We start from the raw sequence: 19,368 nt of genomic DNA, 5'->3' as shown, positions 1-19,368 counted from the left end.
CGGACTTCCAGCCACAAGACTACAGGGTCAGGTGCTGATGCTGATCTCAGGCCACATTTGGAGAAGGAGTAGAGGAAAGAGATTTTGTCCAGAGAGCAGAGCGGTCAGGGGGCCACGGGATCACACAGGGCTAGATGAGACAAGAGCGATTGCTTGTTTCTTTGCTCTATCTGTTCCCTGGAGTTTCCACCCCTGAGGACAAGCATACAGAGATGGTCAGTCACTGGTGGTGCCCCTGGGACTTGATGCCCCTGGTAATAACTATCTTGCCTACATGGCCCCAAGGCTCAGAGCCAACTCAGCCCTGTGTCTGCTCCAGGGTTTCTCTTCTAGGGAGGATTAGATGGCTCATTGTTGGTATCTCACTAGTGAAGTATGTGATGAGGTCAGTGTGGGTGATGTGTGGCTGAGTTCCAAGTGTGGAAGGAAGATTGGAGGTGGAAAAGTAGCCATTTATTAACCTTGGTTACCTTGGGCCTTTGCAGTGGGTGTTTCCCCTTCTGTAATGTTCTTCTCCCAACTCTTTACATGGCTGGTTCCTTCTCAATATTCAACATCATCTCAAATGTCTTTCCCCTCAGGGAAGCCTTCCCTTGCCACTCCACTGTCCCAAGCACAGGCCCTAATTCATTCAAGGAGACCTTAGACACTGATTGCATTTCCCTACATGCTTTTCAGGAGCACCTTGAGAGTTTGAGATTGTCCCCAATTTACAGATGAGGAAACTGAAATGAGAGTGGTTAAGCATCTCCTCTCACACGCTAGTAAAGTAATGCTCAAAATTCTCCAAGCCAAGCTTCAGCAATATGTGAACCCTGAACTTCCAGATGTTCAAGCTGGTTTTAGAAAAGGCAGAGGAACCAGAGATCAAATTGTCAACATCCGCTGGATCATGGAAAAAGCAAGAGAGTTCCAGAAAAACATCTATTTCTGCTTTATTGACTATGCCAAAGCTTTTGACTGTGTGGATCACAATAAACTGTGGAAAATTCTGAAAGAGATGGGAATACCAGACCACCTGATCTGCCTTTTGAGAAACCTATATGCAGGTCAGGAGGCAACAGTTAGAACTGGACATGGAACAACAGACTGGTTCCAAATAGGAAAAGGAGTACGTCAAGGCTGTATACTGTCACCCTGCTTATTTAACTTATATGTAGAGTACATCATGAGAAACACTGGGCTGGAAGAAGCACAAACTGGAATCAAGATTGCCGGGAGGAATATCAATAACCTCAGATATGCAGATGACACCACTCTTATGGCAGAAAGTGAAGAAGAGCTAAAAAGCCTCTTGATGAAAGTGAGGAGGAGAGTGAAAAAGTTGTCTTAAAGCTCAACATTCAGAAAACGAAGATCATGGCATCCGGTCCCATCACTTCATGGGAAATAGATGGGGAAACAGTGGAAACAGTGTCAGACTTTATTTTGGGGGGCTCCAAAATCACTGCAAATGGTGACTGCAGCCATGAAATTAAAAGACGCTTACTCCTTGGAAGGAAAGTTATAACGAACCTAGACAGCATATTGAAAAGCAGAGACGTTACTTTGCCAACAGAGGTCCATCTAGCCAAGGCTATGGTTTTTCTAGTGGTCATGTATGGATGTGAGAGTCGGACTGTGAAGAAAGCTGAGCACCGAAGAATTGATGCTTTTGAACTGTGGTGTTGGAGAAGACTCTTGAGAGTCCCTTGGATTGCAAGGAGATCCAACCAGTCCATTCTGAAGGATATCAGTCCTGGGTGTTCTTTGGAAGGAATGATGCTAAGGCTGAAACTCCAATACTTTGGCCACCTCATGTGAAGAGCTGACTCATTGGAAAAGACTCTGATGCTGGGAGGGATTGGGGGCAGGAGGAAAAGGGGACGACAGAGGATGAGATGGCTGGGTGGCATCACTGACTCGATGGACGTGGGTCTGAGTGAACTTTGGGAGTTGGTGATGGACAGGGAGGCCTTGTGTGCTGCGATTCACGGGGTCGCTGAGTCGGACACGACTGAGCGACTGAACTGAACTGAACTGAAGCATCTCCCTGGAGGCCAATGGGCCTGTGAGTCATAGATCCAAGATTTGAATCTAGGTTTGTCTGACGGCTAATTCCAGCTGTTCCTAGTCCTGGGCTTGGGGGACCAGCCAGTGATTCAGAGAAGACAAGAGGGTAGGGGATAGAGGGGGACACTGAGGAAGGATCTCATCTGTTAGGATATTCATTCTTTCAGTGAACACTTCTTCAAAGCGCTCAAAGCCTAACACGGAAAATGCTCCCTGCATAGATGGAGCCTGGAGTGCAGGAACACCATTCAGACTATGCCCACAATACAGACACTATGCTCAGGGGGAAGATGGCCTGAAGCCCAGTTCATAATCTTTTTCCATGAACCTGTTCCCTCCAGAGCTTGTATCCTTGAAGTGCCAGCTTTTCCTATGTGGACTAGCAAGGGCCTTATGGTCCAGGAATCCAAATGTCAGAACAGAAATGTGAGCAGCCTGTAATGGAGACATGTTCCTGGAGTCCTGGGAAGCTGAAGCCTAATGTTGCCTTTGGTAGCTTGCCACCAGATTCATGGTCTCCAAAGGAGAAGATTTAACTCCAGGACCAAAGACAGTCAGTCACTCAGAGCTTTGTGTACATGTTTATTGAAAGTGGAAGTGACAGAAAAAGCTTCTGACAGAGACATCAGAAGAGGGCAGGAAAGTACCTGCCTCACTAGTTTATTAAGCGGGGCCATGTATACTGCTCCTGGTGGTTCAGATGGTAAAGAATCCGCCTCCAATGCAGGAGACCTGGGTTTGATCCCTGGGTTGGGAAGATCCCCTGGAGAAGGAAATGGCAACCCCCTCCAGTATTCTTGCCTGGAGAATCCCATGGATGGTGGAGCCTGGCAGGCTACCGTCCATGGCATGACAAAGAGGAGGACATGACTGAGCAACTTCACTCACTCACTATATGCTTCTCAACTGGTTACTGAGAATAGATAACAAGAATACCTCAAGGTTGTAAGAGTTCCACCAGACCCTTTCCCAAGGCATATATCCTGAGATAACTTTGGCCCAAGATTAACCAAGGAGATAGGCTTCTGGGGCTGGCCTCTGGGAGAGATATACTGTTGGCTGTGTAATTAGGGGGACAAGTCTTGAGAAATTGGTTTCCAGGCAAGATATGTTACAATTATGATCATTAACACAGAGCCTCAGAAAAGCATTTCCATGAGTAAGACTTTGTACTCTGTGATCATTAGTTCCAGACCTAAAGAAAGATCAGTTCTCAGGCAAGATACATTGTTGCACAACGTATATTTAAGGAAAGCATGGGCAAATGTTCATCTCCTTCTTAAAGGGCCCTAAGCTTTAACTCTCTCACCTTGGGTGAAACTTTGGAAGGCTTCCTGGTGGAGGTGGCTACTGACCTGTGTCTCCATGGATAAAGGACATTGCTGAGTGAGTGTGGGCAGAGGGAATGCCTATCAAAGAGGGCACCACTGACATCCTACTGAACTCGGGATTGTCTGTCACTTCGGAAGCTTAGCCCTAAGGGATACATTATTTCAATCAGTCTGGGCAGTATGGGTGGTACAGAGTATGCACAGTTTAAAAACAGGAACTCTGGACTTCTCTGGTCTCCAGTAGTTAAGACTCTTAACTTTCACAGCTGCAGAAATGGGTTCAATCCTGGTCGCAGACTAAAATTCCGCATGCCAAGTGGCGGGTACCCAAAGTGAAATCTTTCTGTCCATCGCAAGTTGTTTGGGGCTCTGACTGGAGACTTCTTCTCCTGGGGATGCAGACTGATGGAGGCTTCACCATCTGCAGCGTCCCTGGTTGCTGTGGCAGGGGGAAGGGTATGTCCCAATGTATGTACTGACTATTGTGAATGGAAAGTGTGGCTGCCGTATCAGTAAACCAAGGATGTTACAGCCGTCCAGCTATCACATAGCTGCCTATAAAGGTCATCCCCCAGAAGGAATTCAGGATGGCAAAGGATGCCCTCCATCAAGCCCCCAGCTACTGAAGCCACCTGTCCCCCTGCCAGCTGTGTTTCTAGAGGGGCCTCAGAATGAGAAAAAGTGAATACACTCCCTGGACAGCTAAGGTGCATATCAAAGAAATGATTTCAATGAACCCAGGCTCTTACATCTTCCCATACATTGAAAAATGCTTAAATTTCTTAATCTGAGATATTTGACCTTCTCTAATGAACAGCAATCTTTTAATGTTCTGACTATCTGGTTTTTGTTGCAAAAACTCCTCTGTCTCTTGCCTCCTCCTTTACCTTTTCAGATAAATCCCTTAGAGATATCTGAAAGGATGCCCCTGGGCTTGAAGTCCTCAGAAAGTTTGCCAAATAAAACAGAATTGTCAGCTTTTAGTTTGTGCTGTTTTTTTTTTTTTCTAGTGACACTATCAAAGCACTTGCCATGAGTGAGCTGTGTCACTGGTACGTGCTTTATATCACAAGCCACAGGGCTACAGTGAATTATGAGGGAGTTATGGATGTGTAATACAGCCTGGATTTAGGACAAAGACTTGAAAATCTGGACAGCAGCACCAATGATACACAGGCCCATGTAGAAGATGGGATCCAAGACCAGCTCCCAGGGTGGTGTGGGGAGTGCTAGGCAGTCAAGCCTAATTTCAAGAGTGTGGGATTTGTGCTGTGTGTGCTGGAGATCTCAGAGATTTTAGACTGTGCAAATGGAGGAGAGGAATGAAACGTGAAGACTAGACAGCAATGAATAGAAGAGATGAAAAATGTTAAGAGGAAGGAAGTACATTAAGAGAACCTGGAAGCTCTAGAAACCGGGTGGGGAAGACTTTGGACACTGAGTGAAGAGGTCACGACCACTAGCTTCCAACCCTCCATCTGGCTGGGAAGCGGGAATGTGGGCATATAGTTTGGAGGCTTGTTTACACTGGAGAATCAAGATTTTGGTGGGGGCATAAGGACCAACCTTCAAGTCTCTAAAAGTTTTTCACAAAAAAGGGACTAACTCTCTGGTGAATTTTCAGAGCAGAATGCGGACAAAAGTAAATGTAGGGAAGTCAGCTTTAAATTTAACTTTAACTTGGTAACAACTTCTGTTGTTAACTTACCACTGTTATTTGAACTGTACCAGGCACCTTGGTCCACCTTGTGTTTGTGGACCTTTGTTCAGATTGGTCTGGAGCCTGTTTCAGAAAGCCACATCCATTAGTATACTGTATTGGTGTTTTTCTTTCTGGCTTACTTCACTCTGTGTAATAGGCTCCAGTTTTACCCACCTCATTAGAACTGATTCAAGTGTATTCTTTTTAATGGCTGAGTAATACTCCATTGTGTATATGTACCAAAAAAAAAAAAAAAGGTGGTGGTGGGGGACATGAAATACTTAATACATGTCTTCTAGGACCTGTTCTCTCAGAGTTCAGGGTTGTCAGGCAGCACTTTACAATAATAGATTTTCAAAAGCTGTGATAGTACATGAGTTAGTGCTACCTACCGCTGGTCTGGTGATTTTTCTAGCACCTCCAGAAACTTTTGTGTTTATTTCTTGTTAAACTCTTACAACCATCTGATGAGGTTGGTAGAGTTAGTCCCTTGTTACCAAGAAGAAAAGAATTCAGAGGCTGAATAATTTGCCCAAGGTCACATAGATAGTAAAAGTCAACCTGGGATTTAAATGAAAAATATTGGACTCTCAAGCCCTGAACTGTTTCCACTGCCTTTCACACAGTTTTAACTATTAAGCACTGGGGGCCATGAAGGCATCTTCAGTTCTAATCCCAACTCTAGAATATCCAGAGAAAGAAACCTAAGAAAGTCTCTCTTCTGGGGCACACATGCCAACTTTTCGGATTGTCAAGGCAGGTCAGTTCGATAGTGCTTTGGGCCAAGTGAGAGTACATGATGGGTGGTCTGCTTTTGGCATATGCTGTGGGAAGTTAGGCAACTGAATGTCTGGGTACTTGACTGTGTGGCTGGAATTATCCTGGGAAGAGAAACTTGATCAGGTCAACATATATTTCCTCATTAAACAGCAAGCTTAGAAAGGTTTCTAAGACAACCACAGATGTTTTCGTCACAAGGGGAGAAATGGGTCCAGTTCCATATAACACTCAGAGATTGGACTGTGCAGGCTGCCCTGGTAACAGCTTCTTGTGCTACCCTAGGAGATGTGGGAAACTGAGAAGAAACCAAAAGCCTTTACGACTCTCTTTGCAGTGTGATTTTAGGCTTGAAGTAGTTGGCAAGGACAGGTTGGCTGGTAAGGATGAGGAGGGGAGTAATCAGAGCCTGTGCTCTAGCTCCTTGTGGAACCAGGAAAACAGAAGCCCCGGCTCAGTCAGAATTCCCTGTTATGGTTCAGAAGTAGCAGTTATTTGCTTGACTCAGTACTAAGCCCCGTGGGTGTCAGGAGTCCCCTGAAATCATCAGATTGTCCCCCAGGAGGCAGAATAATTAACATTTGGCCTGCTCACCCAGGCCACTTGCCAATCCCAGGCACACATGCAATCCCCAGGTGGGGATTCATCACAACACCCATTTTCTGGATGAGGAAACTGAGGTTATGGGACATGATCAAGGTCACACAGGCAAAGAGCTGAGGAGCCAAAGTGCAAACCCAAGGCATGAGTCCCCAAATAATGTCTTTCTCCTCTGTACCCAACGTGGGGTGAGGGGGTGGGGCAATGGGGGTGGGACAAGGCCACATGATCAAGTAAAGCCGTACTACCACTTGCCCTGCCAGGCTGGTTGGTCCAGCCTGGATATATGACCTGAGGTCACATATATCAATATATATCAATCTATATCTATATCTATATCTATATATATCAATCAGAGCCCTCTGTGGTAACCAGATTTTTCAGAACTTCTTTCCTTTTGGGTTAGATACTTTATGGATACAGAACCCTGTGGCAGGCACCTTCAGACTCCCTCACTAGGTGTAGTAGCCTGAGGGAAAAAAGTCTTCAGGCTTAGATGATCAAAGATGAAAGAATGGAAAGAACAAGGGAGAGAAAGAGTGAGCTTGATGGCTTCTGATTTCTTGGATCCAATCACCGATCTTTGGATTTACTCTGATTCCTGTGTCCCAGATCCCCAGGGTCCTTCCAATAAGTCTCTTTCCTTGAAGCCAGTTGGAATTGGGCTCCTCTCACTTGTGGTTGAGACTTGATTCTAGATTCTTCCTGGTTATGAGCACCTCCTCAACCCCAAAGAGAGGTACCCATTCATATCAGCACCATTGAGATGAAATCCTTTACTCTTTACTGAGAATAGGACTTTGCACAGCAACAAACACAGTTTCATCACCTACTCCCTTGGGCTGGAGTGCCCTTGGTGTGAGTGAGTGTGTGTTTGGAGCGGGTCTGATTGACTCCTGAAGCAGCCCAGCATTTACACTGCAGGAGCCAGGCCAACCCTGTTGTTTTTCCAATTGAAAACAGAGAAATACAACCTCAGGAAGACATCACCCAGGACCCACGTCTCTGGCCCTTTAAAGCCTTCTGAGCCTCCTTCAAAGCTGCTAATGCAGAGGTTCTCATGAATCTGGGGGAGGCAGAAATACACACCAGTCAGCCTGAGCCCTTACCTGTCACTGCCTTCAACATCCAGAGCTGGCAGTTTCTGGCTTTTATTTCCCTCCTTTGTTGAGAATCAAGTGGGTCTTTCCACAGCTCTCTGCAGCTGCAGAAATGGGGGCCCATCCCAGAACAAGAGGGCTCAAGTAGAGTGGTTTTCATAAGGAAAGGGACAGAAGGAGGGGAAAATTGGGGCTTTGGATCAACAAATGCAAACTAATATACAGAGGATAGATAAACAACAAAGTATTACTGTATAGCACAAGGAGCTATATTCAGTATCCTATGATAAACCATAGTGGATAAGAATATGAAAAAAATGTAAATATATACATGTAAGTGAGTGAATTTGTTGCATGGCAAAAATTAACATAACATTGTAAATCAACTATATTTCAATAAAACTTGTGAGAAAAAAAAAAAGAACACACATGGCTGGTAATTCCCCTCATACTCTACTGCTTCGTTCCTTCCCACCCCTGCTCTTTGTCTTCTCTGGAGAGAATGCTTGTTCTTCTCCCCCTTCCCTATAACCTGTTGTTTTCTTTTTAAAATTTTTATTCTGTATGGCAGTATAGTCGATTAAAAATACTGTGATAGTTTCTGGTGGACAGCAAAAGGGACTCAGCCATACACATACAGATATCCATTCTCCTCCCAAATCCCCTTCCATCCAGGCTGCCACATCACACTGGGCAGAGCTACACAGGTGCCTCACAGGAGGTCATTGTTGGCTATCCATTTTCAATAGCAGTGCCCACAGCTGGTTCTTGGTACCGTGCTCAGGCCTCTAGGAAGCTGCCCTGGCCACTGCAGGCTGGGCTGGATGACTTACTATGGTGCTCCCCTGGTGTAGCCCCCCCCCCCCCCCCCACTAATCTGACCAGCACTCCTCGGCAGATCCCTCAAGAGAGTGCATTTGCGTGGCATTAGTGTAGATTTGCCTGTACCCAAGAGGGCCTCCTCATGCCTCCATGACGCTGGGGCTTTAGAATTCCTGAAATGCCCTCTCTTCCTCACAGCCTTCTTTGGCCTATCAGTCTGCTCTGAACTCCCGCAGGGAGCTGACATGAAGCCTCCACCCTGTGCCGGGGCTGAGCAGTCACTGTGCACCCTTTATTCACCTTAGCATCCAACCTCCCCACAGAGGGGTTGATACCCCAACTCACAGAGGGGACCCTGGGGCTTAGCAAGGGGAAGCTGTAGCAAGGACCAGGGTAAGTATATAATTTATCATCTAAACCAGGACACTTTTGAGAAGGAAAGGGAGACTGGGGAGGGACAGCACACTGGGACTGTCCTCAGTCACCCCCTTGCCTTTGTCACATGTCCTGTTTCAGGGATTGCTACAGCTGACTCTCCTTGTTCATGCATCTGAGGGTTCTGGTTGCAGAGGCCCTTAGTGTTCCCCTCTCCCTGTGCCCCTCGCCAGGCCTGGATGGGGTAGTGTCTCCACACTTATATCAGGAGGATGGATGTCCCAGACTGTCCATTATGCTCAAGTGGATGATTTTGTGGGAGGCAGTGGCCCAACCACAGGGGCTCAGCAGTATCTGCAATGGCGTGGCTTGGCCTGCAGAGGCTGCCCTCCTCCCAGCAGCAGCCCAAGGGTTCCTGCAAGTTCCACATCTGAGAACCAGCCCCCAGGATTGGCCCCCACCTCCTGAATGTAAGCTTGAGCAGGCACGGGGTAGTCAGTTCCATTGATGGTGAAGATGATAGGAGGCAACTTACTGATGACATCACATGGAGCCTGCATCTGTTAGAGGAATAGGGAGAGAGATTGGCTTCAGCTGGTCCTTGGGGTGTGGAGAGCCAGAGAGGGACCCTGTGGCATGACCCTTCACCTCGGTTTTCCCACTGAGCCTGGGGTGAATGAACCTCCAGATTTTGGTGACCACGTTACTTGGGCCAACCAGCATTGTCGTCCTGGTGTCCACAATGGCCTGACATCCACAGGAACAACCAATCACCATCCCGTTCATGGAGGTGCTGGGAGACAGTGGGACAAAGCAGGCACCAGGATCACTATGTAGCCTCCCCTACAACTGCTGCCTCCCTGAATGTCTCCTGAATAGTCAGGGCTTCAGCTCTTGCCCTGACTCTGTTTTCCTTTGCTCTGATCATGTCACCTTCTTTGACTTCCTTGCACTTCTTGATGCACCAAGGTCTTTCATGCCTCAGGGCCTGGGCATGTACCATTGCTCTTCCCACACAACCACCATACCTTTTGTTGCGTTAATTTGTCCTCATCTTCCAGGTTTAGGCTTAATTGTCACTTTGTCAGGGAATCTTCCCACCAGACTAGATCATGTTCCTGTCTTGCTCACTGTAGACTCTTCCTTGTGTCTAGCAAGTACCAAAGTGGTAATTCACTATGTATGTGGCTCGTTTCATGTATGACTGCTTTACTAGATGAGAGGACAAGTTTGACCCCAGTGCCTCTCAGCACACAGTAGATGTACGATGTATTTTTTTTTTGAATGATTGAATTAAGAAATGAATGAAGAACAATCAGAAACCTGTATCTGGTGTTGACCATGAATAGTTCAACCCACACAGAGAAGATGGAGGTTCTCTGGGGAAGCAGATGTTCAGAGAGAGGGTGGGGGAGATACAGGCTCCCCACGAGACGCTGTCTCCTAGCAACACCCCACCTCGCTCTGACTGAGGCTGTGGCTAGAGGATGCCCAAGTTAGCACATGGGATGCAAAATGGCACATCAGCTTTGTCTGAGGGTATCACACAGAACGCCACTGATTATTGCCCATTGTTCTCAGGCCACAGCTGGATCCCAGCTTCCTAATTCTGTCACAGCCTTGCCCCACTGAAACCAACCTGTCTCCACTGCTGTGTAGCTTCTTTCTGAGGAGGGCAAGTTTCTCAGTTTGTCTAGGACTTGCTCTGTTTTTCAAGTGGCAGTTCTGTGTGCTAAGAAGTACCGCCCTCCCAGGTAGCCCTGGTCATTTGGACATCCTAACGCAACCCTGTTCAGACTGGTGAGATTCTCTCTGATCAACTTTTCATCACAGGGTAGGATCCTAAACCCTGCTCCCCACCTTATAGCACAGCAGGTTCTCCCCTCCTGCCTCCCCCAGCTGCACAGGCCTGTCTGGACCCTTTCAGGACCCTGGCCAGAGGCCTGGTCAGGAGGCCTGGGGTGATTTTAAACCCATGGATGGTCTCCGTATCTGTGTTTGCTAGTTTGTGGGTGTGTCTATATGTCTCCCTCTGTCTGTGTGTGTGTGTCTGTTTGTGTCCCTCTGTGTGTTTACATGTGTGTATTTATATGTGTTTCCGTATGTGTTTTTATGTGTCTTTCTGGGTGTGTCTGTCTGTGTGTGACTGTATGTCTGTGCGTGCACTTGTGTGTGTCTGCCTCTGTCCTTGTGCACATGTGGGAGCATCACTTGGGGTGGTCCTCAGAGGGAGAGGCTTACTGCTCCATGGCTATCTGCCAGAAGCCGGCCTGTGACACTGATATCCAGCTGAGCTCTCCCTTGTGGTGGGAGTGGTCCACCCTGCCAAACATCATCACGCTGCTGTTCTCTTTCCAGCTGTCGAGAGAAGGAAAGAGGGGAGCACCATGAGGACAGTAACACCAGGAACTATTTGAGGGCTGTGCTTACCCACTCATCAGAGGCACTACTGTGGCCCCCATTTACAGATGGAGAAATTGAGGCTCAGAGGGATTGAGTATCTGACTGAGGTCTGTCACCATCTAATGAGTGCCGCTGAAGAGGTTGGAATCTGAGCAACTTGGCTTTGACCACCAGCCTTCTGAGGACAGCCTGGTCCCCTCCAGTGACCTGAGTTCTTACTGACACCCTCAGAGGAACCATGCTGGAGGGGTCTAGCACCCCTCCTTGCTTTGCCTGTCATTTTTCAGGAAGACCAAGGCCCCAGGGTGGTAAGGACTCAGGTTCAGGGTCAACCAGGTTTGGCTTCATCTGCCTGTGACCTATGCTGTCTATGAAGCCTCGCACTCAGCAGGGCCCCACCTCTACTCTCCCTGCTTGAAGTTCCTAGTATGTTTTGAACAAGGGGTCCCGCATGTTTATTTTGCACTGACTCCTTGTAAATTCTGTCACTGGTCTTGGGCTCCTGGTGAACTGTTAGTGAGGAAGGGAACATTCTCGCCGTCTTTCACCTATCTTCCAAATCAAATCCACCAGCAAACCGAGTTACCTGTTTCTCCAACCCGTTTCCTGACACCCTCTATTGCTCTTCCTCTTCCCCGAGCCCTTCTGGACCAAACTGTTCCCCTTGAGCCCACGAGCATAGCTGTATTTCAAAACAATTTTCTTGACAAAAACAAGTGATGGGGCCAGGCGGGTCCCTAGGGCAGCGTTTCTCCTTGCATAGACTGTCTCTCAGGAGTATTCTGGATCAGGTTGTCAACAACATTTCATGCAACTGAAAGAATCTTACAGTTAACTTGGAGACATGGCTTGTCCAGCTCAGATTTATGTGCTCAAGTAGAAGACAAAGACAGGCTCAGAAATGACTCCTTGTTTCTTCAGGTGGTCTAAGATGGGGGTGCTTCCTTTGACAGCTAAGTTAGGGTAGCCCAAGCCCAGAACGCCATCAACAGGTTGGGATTCCATGGGTCTGTTGCACACCTTGTTCAGGCCAAATGTCTGGTTCACGATGACATGGTTCCCGATCTGTGGGAGAGGAGTGTTCCCATGTAGAGGCTTGGAAAGTGGGACTGAGAGGAGATGCCATTAGCACTGCAGAGAAGAACTGAGGCCTGACTATGTCCTGCATTGACTTCAGACTGTTAGACCAAGCTGGGACAGGAATTCAGGTTCCATTGGTGTGAGCATGTGGATTTTAATCAACACCAACTACTCTTGCAAACACCATCTGCATGAGTCAAATTGGCCTCAGACCTTCTGTACAGATGGGGCAACCAAAGACTCAGGACAAGACCCAGTGGTTCCCACCTGAGGACAAAATGTATAAAGACAAGGGTAGCCTTCTCTTTGGCATCACTATGATCTGATGACAGAAATGGACCTAATTCATTCATTGTAATATATTGTGCAGAGAAGGCAATGGCAACCCACTCCAGTGCTTTTGCCCAGAAAATCCTATGGACAGAGGAGCCTGGTAGGCTGCAGTCCATGGGGTCGCTAAGAGTAGGATATGACTGAGCGTCTTCACTTTCACTTTTCACTTTCATGCATTGGAGAAGGAAATGGCAACCCACTCCAGTGTTCTTGCCTGGAGAATCCCAGGGACGGGGGAGCCTGGTGGGCTGCCGTCTAATGGGGTCGCACGGAGTCGGACACAACTGAAGTGACTTAGCAGCAATGTGTTGTGGGTTCTGTATCTGCCCAGGAAGACAGAAGCCCATTATACAATGTTCTTGTATACAGGCATCATTCTTATGAAAACTCTGCCTGGGAAACATGCTTTTGGAGAGGTTTGGGCCTGTGTGTGTGTGTGTGTGTGTGTGTGTGTGAATGTGTGTGTGTATGAGGGAGAGAGATAGACAGTGAGTAAGTGAGAGATAGAAAGGGAAGATAGGTACTTTGGCAGAGACAGGCCATAGTTTTTACTAGACTCTCAATAGTCCCCCAGAGTGAGAACCATTTATCAGGCCCCGCCCGCATATGTGGCTCCCTATTTCCCTGTGTGGATAACTGAAGCCCTGAGCTTCCCCAGTGGCCCCAGATCAGTTTTATCCACTCCTGAAACACTCCATACCTGCTTGACTGGCCTGACTGGCCAGCCCAGCTCCATTGCTTACCAGATGTGTGACTTTGGCAAGGTCCTTGCTCTCTGAACTTTAGTTCTCTTACCTGCCTGTATCATGGAGCTAATCATAGTACCTGCTATGTGGGATTGTTGTAGGATTAAACAAGTTATTACCATGAATGTGCACGGCATAGTCTAAGAATAAATGTGGGTGCTTCTCCCCTTCTCTCCCTGCTTCCAGCAAAATGAACCTTGAGCTGCTTATGGGCAAAGGAGCTGCAAGTCCACACCCTAAGCCACTCTCTGCGTTGGCCTTTCTGGGAGGTTGTGTGTCAACAGAGGTGCTATTTCTCCAGGGACAGGTCTGAGGGGCAGACAGCCAGTCACTAAGGGACTTTCAGAAGGAAGGGCTTTGCCATCTGGTCCTGTGTCTGTTTTGTGAGCAGTAGTCACTCTCAAAGCCTGTCCTGACTCAGCTCCTTGTTTCCAACTTACCTGAATGGTGTCATAGCCAAGAATTCCCTTCATCCACACAAAGCCGTGGATGAGGTTGATAGACTGGTTTGAGGGGTGGAAGGTATTGGATGCATTAGGGTTGAAGTGAAGTAGTGCAGCTGGAGACAAAAGAGATGAGCATGTCAGGTGCCAAGGTTGGAGAAGGAGGTGGGATGGGGAGTCTGGAATGGTCGGGGTTGGGGTGGTACTTACAGCGACCTGGACTGTCACAGTAGACGGAGGCCACTCACATGTCAGATGAATCGGTGTCAAAGTGACCCAGAACTCATGAGGAGGTATTCCACTGGTGATTTTTCCAAGGTAGGTGAACTACAGGGGTCAGAGGTTGGTGGTTAGGGCAGACCTGACTGCCTGGCCACCTCTGATTCCTGGAGTACTGCCTCCTGTTGGGTTTCGCATGTCTTGTAAAATCACTTTCCAACCCTCCACCCCGCCACCTGTCCCCCATCTCACAGCCTCTGCTCAGACTAGTGCATTCATTTGAGAAACACTCCAGTCTTCTCCTCATGTTCAGCATGAACACAGCCTTGTCCAGGTGGCCCTCCTGGAGGTCACCCTGGGCCACTTTCTCTAAACTGAGACCATATCCTGTCAATACTGTGCAGGTGGCCCTTTCATTTGACATCTATCTACTCTTTGCCTATGTCTCAGGGTGGCCTGCATATTCTTGAAGGAGATAGGAGACATTTTTCAAATCAATAGCTATAGCATTAGACTTTTATATGTCACATGCTATGTGCGTGCTAAGGTGATTCAGTCAAGTCCAACTCCTTGCAACTCCATGGACCATAGCCTGCCAGGCTTCTCTGTCCATGAAATTCTTCAGGAAAAAATACTGGAGTGGGTTGCCTTGCCCAGGGGATCTTCCCAACCCAGGGATCAAACCTACATCTCTTATGTCTTATGTCTCCACTAGCACCATGGTTCAGTATCTTTTTTTTTTTTTAAACTGGTGTCATTCTCGGATCTGCAAAGGTTGAACTTCCTCTGCCCGGGGTTTCATAGTTGATTTGCAGTTAGCTTTGCTTTTGATCAGACATGGCTCACTCTTCATTTGTAACTCAATGGATCACTTGGTTCAGAAATAACAGTCTCCTTGAAACTAATGCCACGACTTTGACACAGAAATGAATGTTTACCTCCACCTGGTCATTGTTTGTCCCAGTAAACATAGACCAAGGTTTGAGGATGAGAGTGTCTTCTCCTCTGGGGAAGGGGTCCCTGTTTCCCACTGTCTCTACCTCCTGCAGGAGCCCCAAACATCCCACCTGAAAAATCCAGGTGAACCTCAGTGCTAGGCCAGAGCACCAGGGGGCGCAGTGGAGCACCACCCTCCGCAAATACATCCTGCAAGTTTTTCAGGGGGTGAGAAGTGAATTTTGGGTTATTGGTGGAATTTTGGGACAGTCTGTAAGCGTGTTTCTCCAGGAAAATTTTCAACACTTTTTTTTCTGGGAGAGTGTCTTGCATGGTGTTCATCTTTGTTAGCAGGATTCTTTCACCAAGCATGGGGAAAAGGAAGCGAAGAAGGGGCAGCAGTCAGCTGTCTGTGTTATACTATGACTGTCATACCTGGTATTGTAATGGAAGTGTATTTTCCATTTTTTATGAACAATTCAAGCTTGTTTCACCAGTGGTAAAAGGTAGAATGTAATAATCTCTACCCCACCAATATAGAATATTTGGTTATTAAGTGAAATGAAGGATGTAATATACTTGATATATATGAAGTCTCAACAGTGACTTACCATAGCTGTGGCCATCCTACTGTATCTTTCTTAAAGAAACACAGGGAATACGGTAGAAGTGGGTTTATCACTCTCTTTTTCACAAGGGAGGAATTTGAAATGCAACAAGTTTGTGACTTGGCTGTGGTCACACTGCTATTTAGAGGTATAACAGCCTAGAAGTAGTACTTCTGATCTTTCTCTGGGGCTCAAGCAGAAGAGAGGAGCAGGAGAGGAAGCCAGGAGATGGGAAATAAATTAGGGAAATTAAGAAGCTAGAGAAGTAAGGAAGAATCAGAATAGAAAAAAGAAATCAGAGAGTTCTCCATGCACAGAAACATCCAAAGAGATAGAGAGATAGACACGGAGATGATGACACAGACACATATACACAGAAATGGAGAAAGGGCAGAGAGAAGACCTAGAAACAAATGCAAGAGAAATGCTATTCCACAGGACCACACTTACAGTTGCACAGGTTGTGCACTGAGCAATTCCAAGGAGTGCCATTTCCACATGTGTCATGATGTGACTGCACCCCCAGAGTTGTGCGATTCTGCAAGCCTACCCCAAGAACCTTGGGCCCCGGCTGCCAATGGCAAGGTTCTTATCAATAAGTGAAATTTGAACTGTAAGACTGTCAGGGAATGATTACATTTTCTTCAAACCCTGATGGGTAAAAGAATAAGAGAACAAGGAAATAAAATCCCAGAGAAAGAGACGATGCTACTTATAGTCCCCATACTTACATGACTATGCACTCTGAGAGGGCAACCAGCCCAAGGAGCCCAAGCCACTTTATGGTTCTTTCAAGGGTCCAAAGTGCTCAGAAACAATTGGGTTCTTAGCATGCAGAGGTTGCCAGGAGCTCCTAGCGATATATGCTCTGACCTGCCCAAATTGTCCCCTTTAGGCCACTAATAGGGACTTCCCTGGTGGCTCAGAGGTTAAAGCGTCTGCTTCCATTGCAGGAGACCTGGGTTCAATCCCTGGGTCGGGAAGATCTCCTGGAGAAGGAAATGGTAACCCACTCCAGTATTCTTGCCTGGAGAATCCCATGGACGGAGAAGCCTGGTAGGCTACATTCCACAGGGTCGAAAAGAGTCGGACACGACTGAATGACTTCACTATTCTATTCACTAGGCCACTAATGGATCTGATAAGATATACCCATATCTTCATAAAATCTTTACCTCCATCAGTGTCCAAGGGGAGTTGATTTGGAAAATTCTCAGAATACAGAGTTTCTACTGTAATCTCTTCCTTGTGGCTTGGCTGAAAAACCAAACTGAACTAAGAATGGGGAGACTTTTGCCAATTTGGAGACAAAACACTATTGCTGAGTGCTGTGCTAAGTCGCTTCAGTCGAGTCTGACTCTTTGTGACCCTATGCTAACAAGGTGATAAAAATAAATGCCAGGGGCCAAGCTAGCGATTCCTGAGCTCATGTGGCCTTCCTAGACATGTCATGAGATGTGCATTGCAGTCTTCAGTTGGAGAGGAGTTTGCTAGGAGGATGAGAGGTCAAATGGCAAAGTGAAGACTTCAGGGGCAGGCCAGCAACATGTGAGTGACTTCAGTTAGTGGGACAGATAGCACAGATCAGAGGCACCTTTGATGCCAATCTGTATCAAAGAGCTAGACTAGAGCAGTATTACAATTGCATGGTTTCATGTTGGAAAATGTGTAATATGTGCACCCACAAGATGCTTTATGTTATCCAACAAACTTATAAGAAGAACCCTGTGTGCTGGGGTCTGGGTTACATGATAGAAATTCAAAGTCGAATAACACTCCTGCATGCACACTCAGTCACTTCAGTTGTGTCCAACCCTTTGTGACCTTATCGATGGAAGCCCACCAGGTTCCTCTGTCCATGGGATTCTCAAGGCAAGAATGCTGGAGTGGGTTGCCATGCCCTCCTCTAGGGATATTCCTGACCCAGGGATCAAACCTGAGTCTCGGGCATTGGTGGGTGGAATCTTAATGGCTGAGACACCAAGGAAGACCAATAAACCATATGCCCAAGCTTTTCACTGCAACTTTGTTTTTAAAAGCAAAAGATTTGAAAGTTATCAGAAATGACCATCCATAGGGGTGTGTGGAATAAGACACAGAGCATCCCAATAACTGGGTATAAGATGGATGGAGGGAAGAGTGGAATGGATGAGATGTTGAACTCAATTCTATCTAACTTCCAGTTTTCAGGGAAATACACAGATAAAGGAATAGAGAAGCAATCCTCTAAACCAGCAGTCTCCAACATTTTTGGCACCAATGACTGGTTTCCTGGAAGACAATTTTCCCGAAAACCAGGGTTGGGGGGATGGTTTCGGGATGATTCAAGGGTACTATATCTGTTGTGGATTTTGTCTATTATTATTACATAGTGATATATAATGATATAATTATACAAGTCACTGTAATGCAAAAAGAGTGGGAGCCCTGAGCTTATTTTCCTGGAATTAGACTGTCCCACATCTGGGTGATGGGAAGCGCTGGAGAGCAGCTGTAAATACAGATGAAGCCTCACTTACTGGCCTGCTGCTCACCTCCTGCTGTGCGGCCTGGTTCCTAACAGACCAAGGACTGGTACTGGTCTTGGTACCAGTGTTGTGGAGCCCTGCTCTAAACCCAATACTTGGGACATTCTATAAGACAAACCACCTCACCTCCTCCCACTTTTAAAATAAATGCCGCAAAAAGCTAGGGAGTGGGAGATTGATATCTAGTTAAAGTCTGAGAACAACCAAGTGTAACATATGTTTGCATTGTCTAGTCCATGATTTCAATCAGTAAACTGTTAAAATACATTTGTTTTTAGAGGATTAGGGAAATTTGAACATGAACTGGATATTAGATGTTCATTTTGTTTGGAACAAAAGAGCACTTTGTTAAATGGCAATATCTTCCTTAAAATACTTAAAATAAAATGAATATTTATTCATTCAAGAATTAATAAATAACAAAGAATAATTATAAATGAGGAGCTGTCTTGATTTAAGAAACAGATCTGTGTAGTTGCTATGGATTGAATAGTTTATACCCTCAGAATCAGTTGTGGAATCCCTACCTCACCATGTGATGGTATTAGGAGGCAGGGCCTTTGGAAGATAATTTTGTTGAAAAGCCTCACTCACAGCAGGCCAGTCAGACACGACTGAAGCCCTTCTTCAAGATTCAAGTTAATCCTTTTATGGCCCAAGATAAACCATTTGATGCCAAGATTATCCCAAAATACATCTTATGGGTGAGGGGCCTGGTGCCATTCTGAGTTTTGAGACATTCTTTTCTTTCATTAACAGACTGCTGGTGACTATATAACATCCAGCTGAAGACTAGCAAGGGAGTACTCTTTCTGCCCCCTTCTGATGCCTATGTCAGAAGCTTTCTCTGTCTCCTTTATACTTTAATAAAACTTTATTACACAAAGCTCTGAGTGATATAGCCTTGTCTCTTGCCCTGGATGAATTCTTCTCCTCCAGGGGCCAAGAATTCTGGCATCGTAATTCAACAGCCACCTTTCAAAGTGATGGGACTGGATGCTGTGATTTTAGTTTTCTGAATGTTGAGCTTTAAGCCAGTTTTTTTCACTCTCCTCTCATCAAGTTTTTTCACTCTCCTTTCATCAAGAAGCTCTTCAGATCCTCTTTACTTTCTGCCATAAGGGGAGTGTCACCTGAGTATCTGAGGTTATTGATATTCTCCCAGCAATCTTGATTCCAGCTTGTGCTTCATCCAGTCTGGCATTTTGCATGATGTACTCTGCATATAAGTTAAATAAGCAGGGTGACAATACACAGCCTTTTCATACTCCTTTCCCAATTTGGACCCAGTACGTTTTTCCATGTCTGGTTCT

At 46.4% G+C, this 19,368-nt stretch overlaps 1 protein-coding gene across 1 annotated transcript; it reads right to left on the bottom strand.

Moving 5' to 3' along the window:
- Positions 1-7,375: 7,375 nt before the first annotated feature.
- LOC120874087 (pregnancy-associated glycoprotein-like) lies at positions 7,376-15,545 on the bottom strand. The gene is given in 10 exon segments (XM_040255198.1): positions 7,376-7,528; positions 9,221-9,319; positions 9,408-9,552; positions 11,001-11,117; positions 11,633-11,672; positions 12,035-12,227; positions 13,762-13,880; positions 13,975-14,037; positions 14,040-14,091; positions 15,531-15,545. Coding segments are annotated over 10 exon segments (996 nt in total).
- Positions 15,546-19,368: the final 3,823 nt, after the last annotated feature.

The sequence above is a fragment of the Oryx dammah genome, unplaced genomic scaffold (genome assembly GCF_014754425.2).
Source record: "Oryx dammah isolate SB20612 unplaced genomic scaffold, SCBI_Odam_1.1 HiC_scaffold_15, whole genome shotgun sequence".
Lineage (NCBI taxonomy): Eukaryota > Metazoa > Chordata > Mammalia > Artiodactyla > Bovidae > Oryx > Oryx dammah.
The sequence above is the reverse complement of the archived record's forward strand: the minus strand, read 5'-3'. Positions and strand labels throughout refer to the sequence as shown.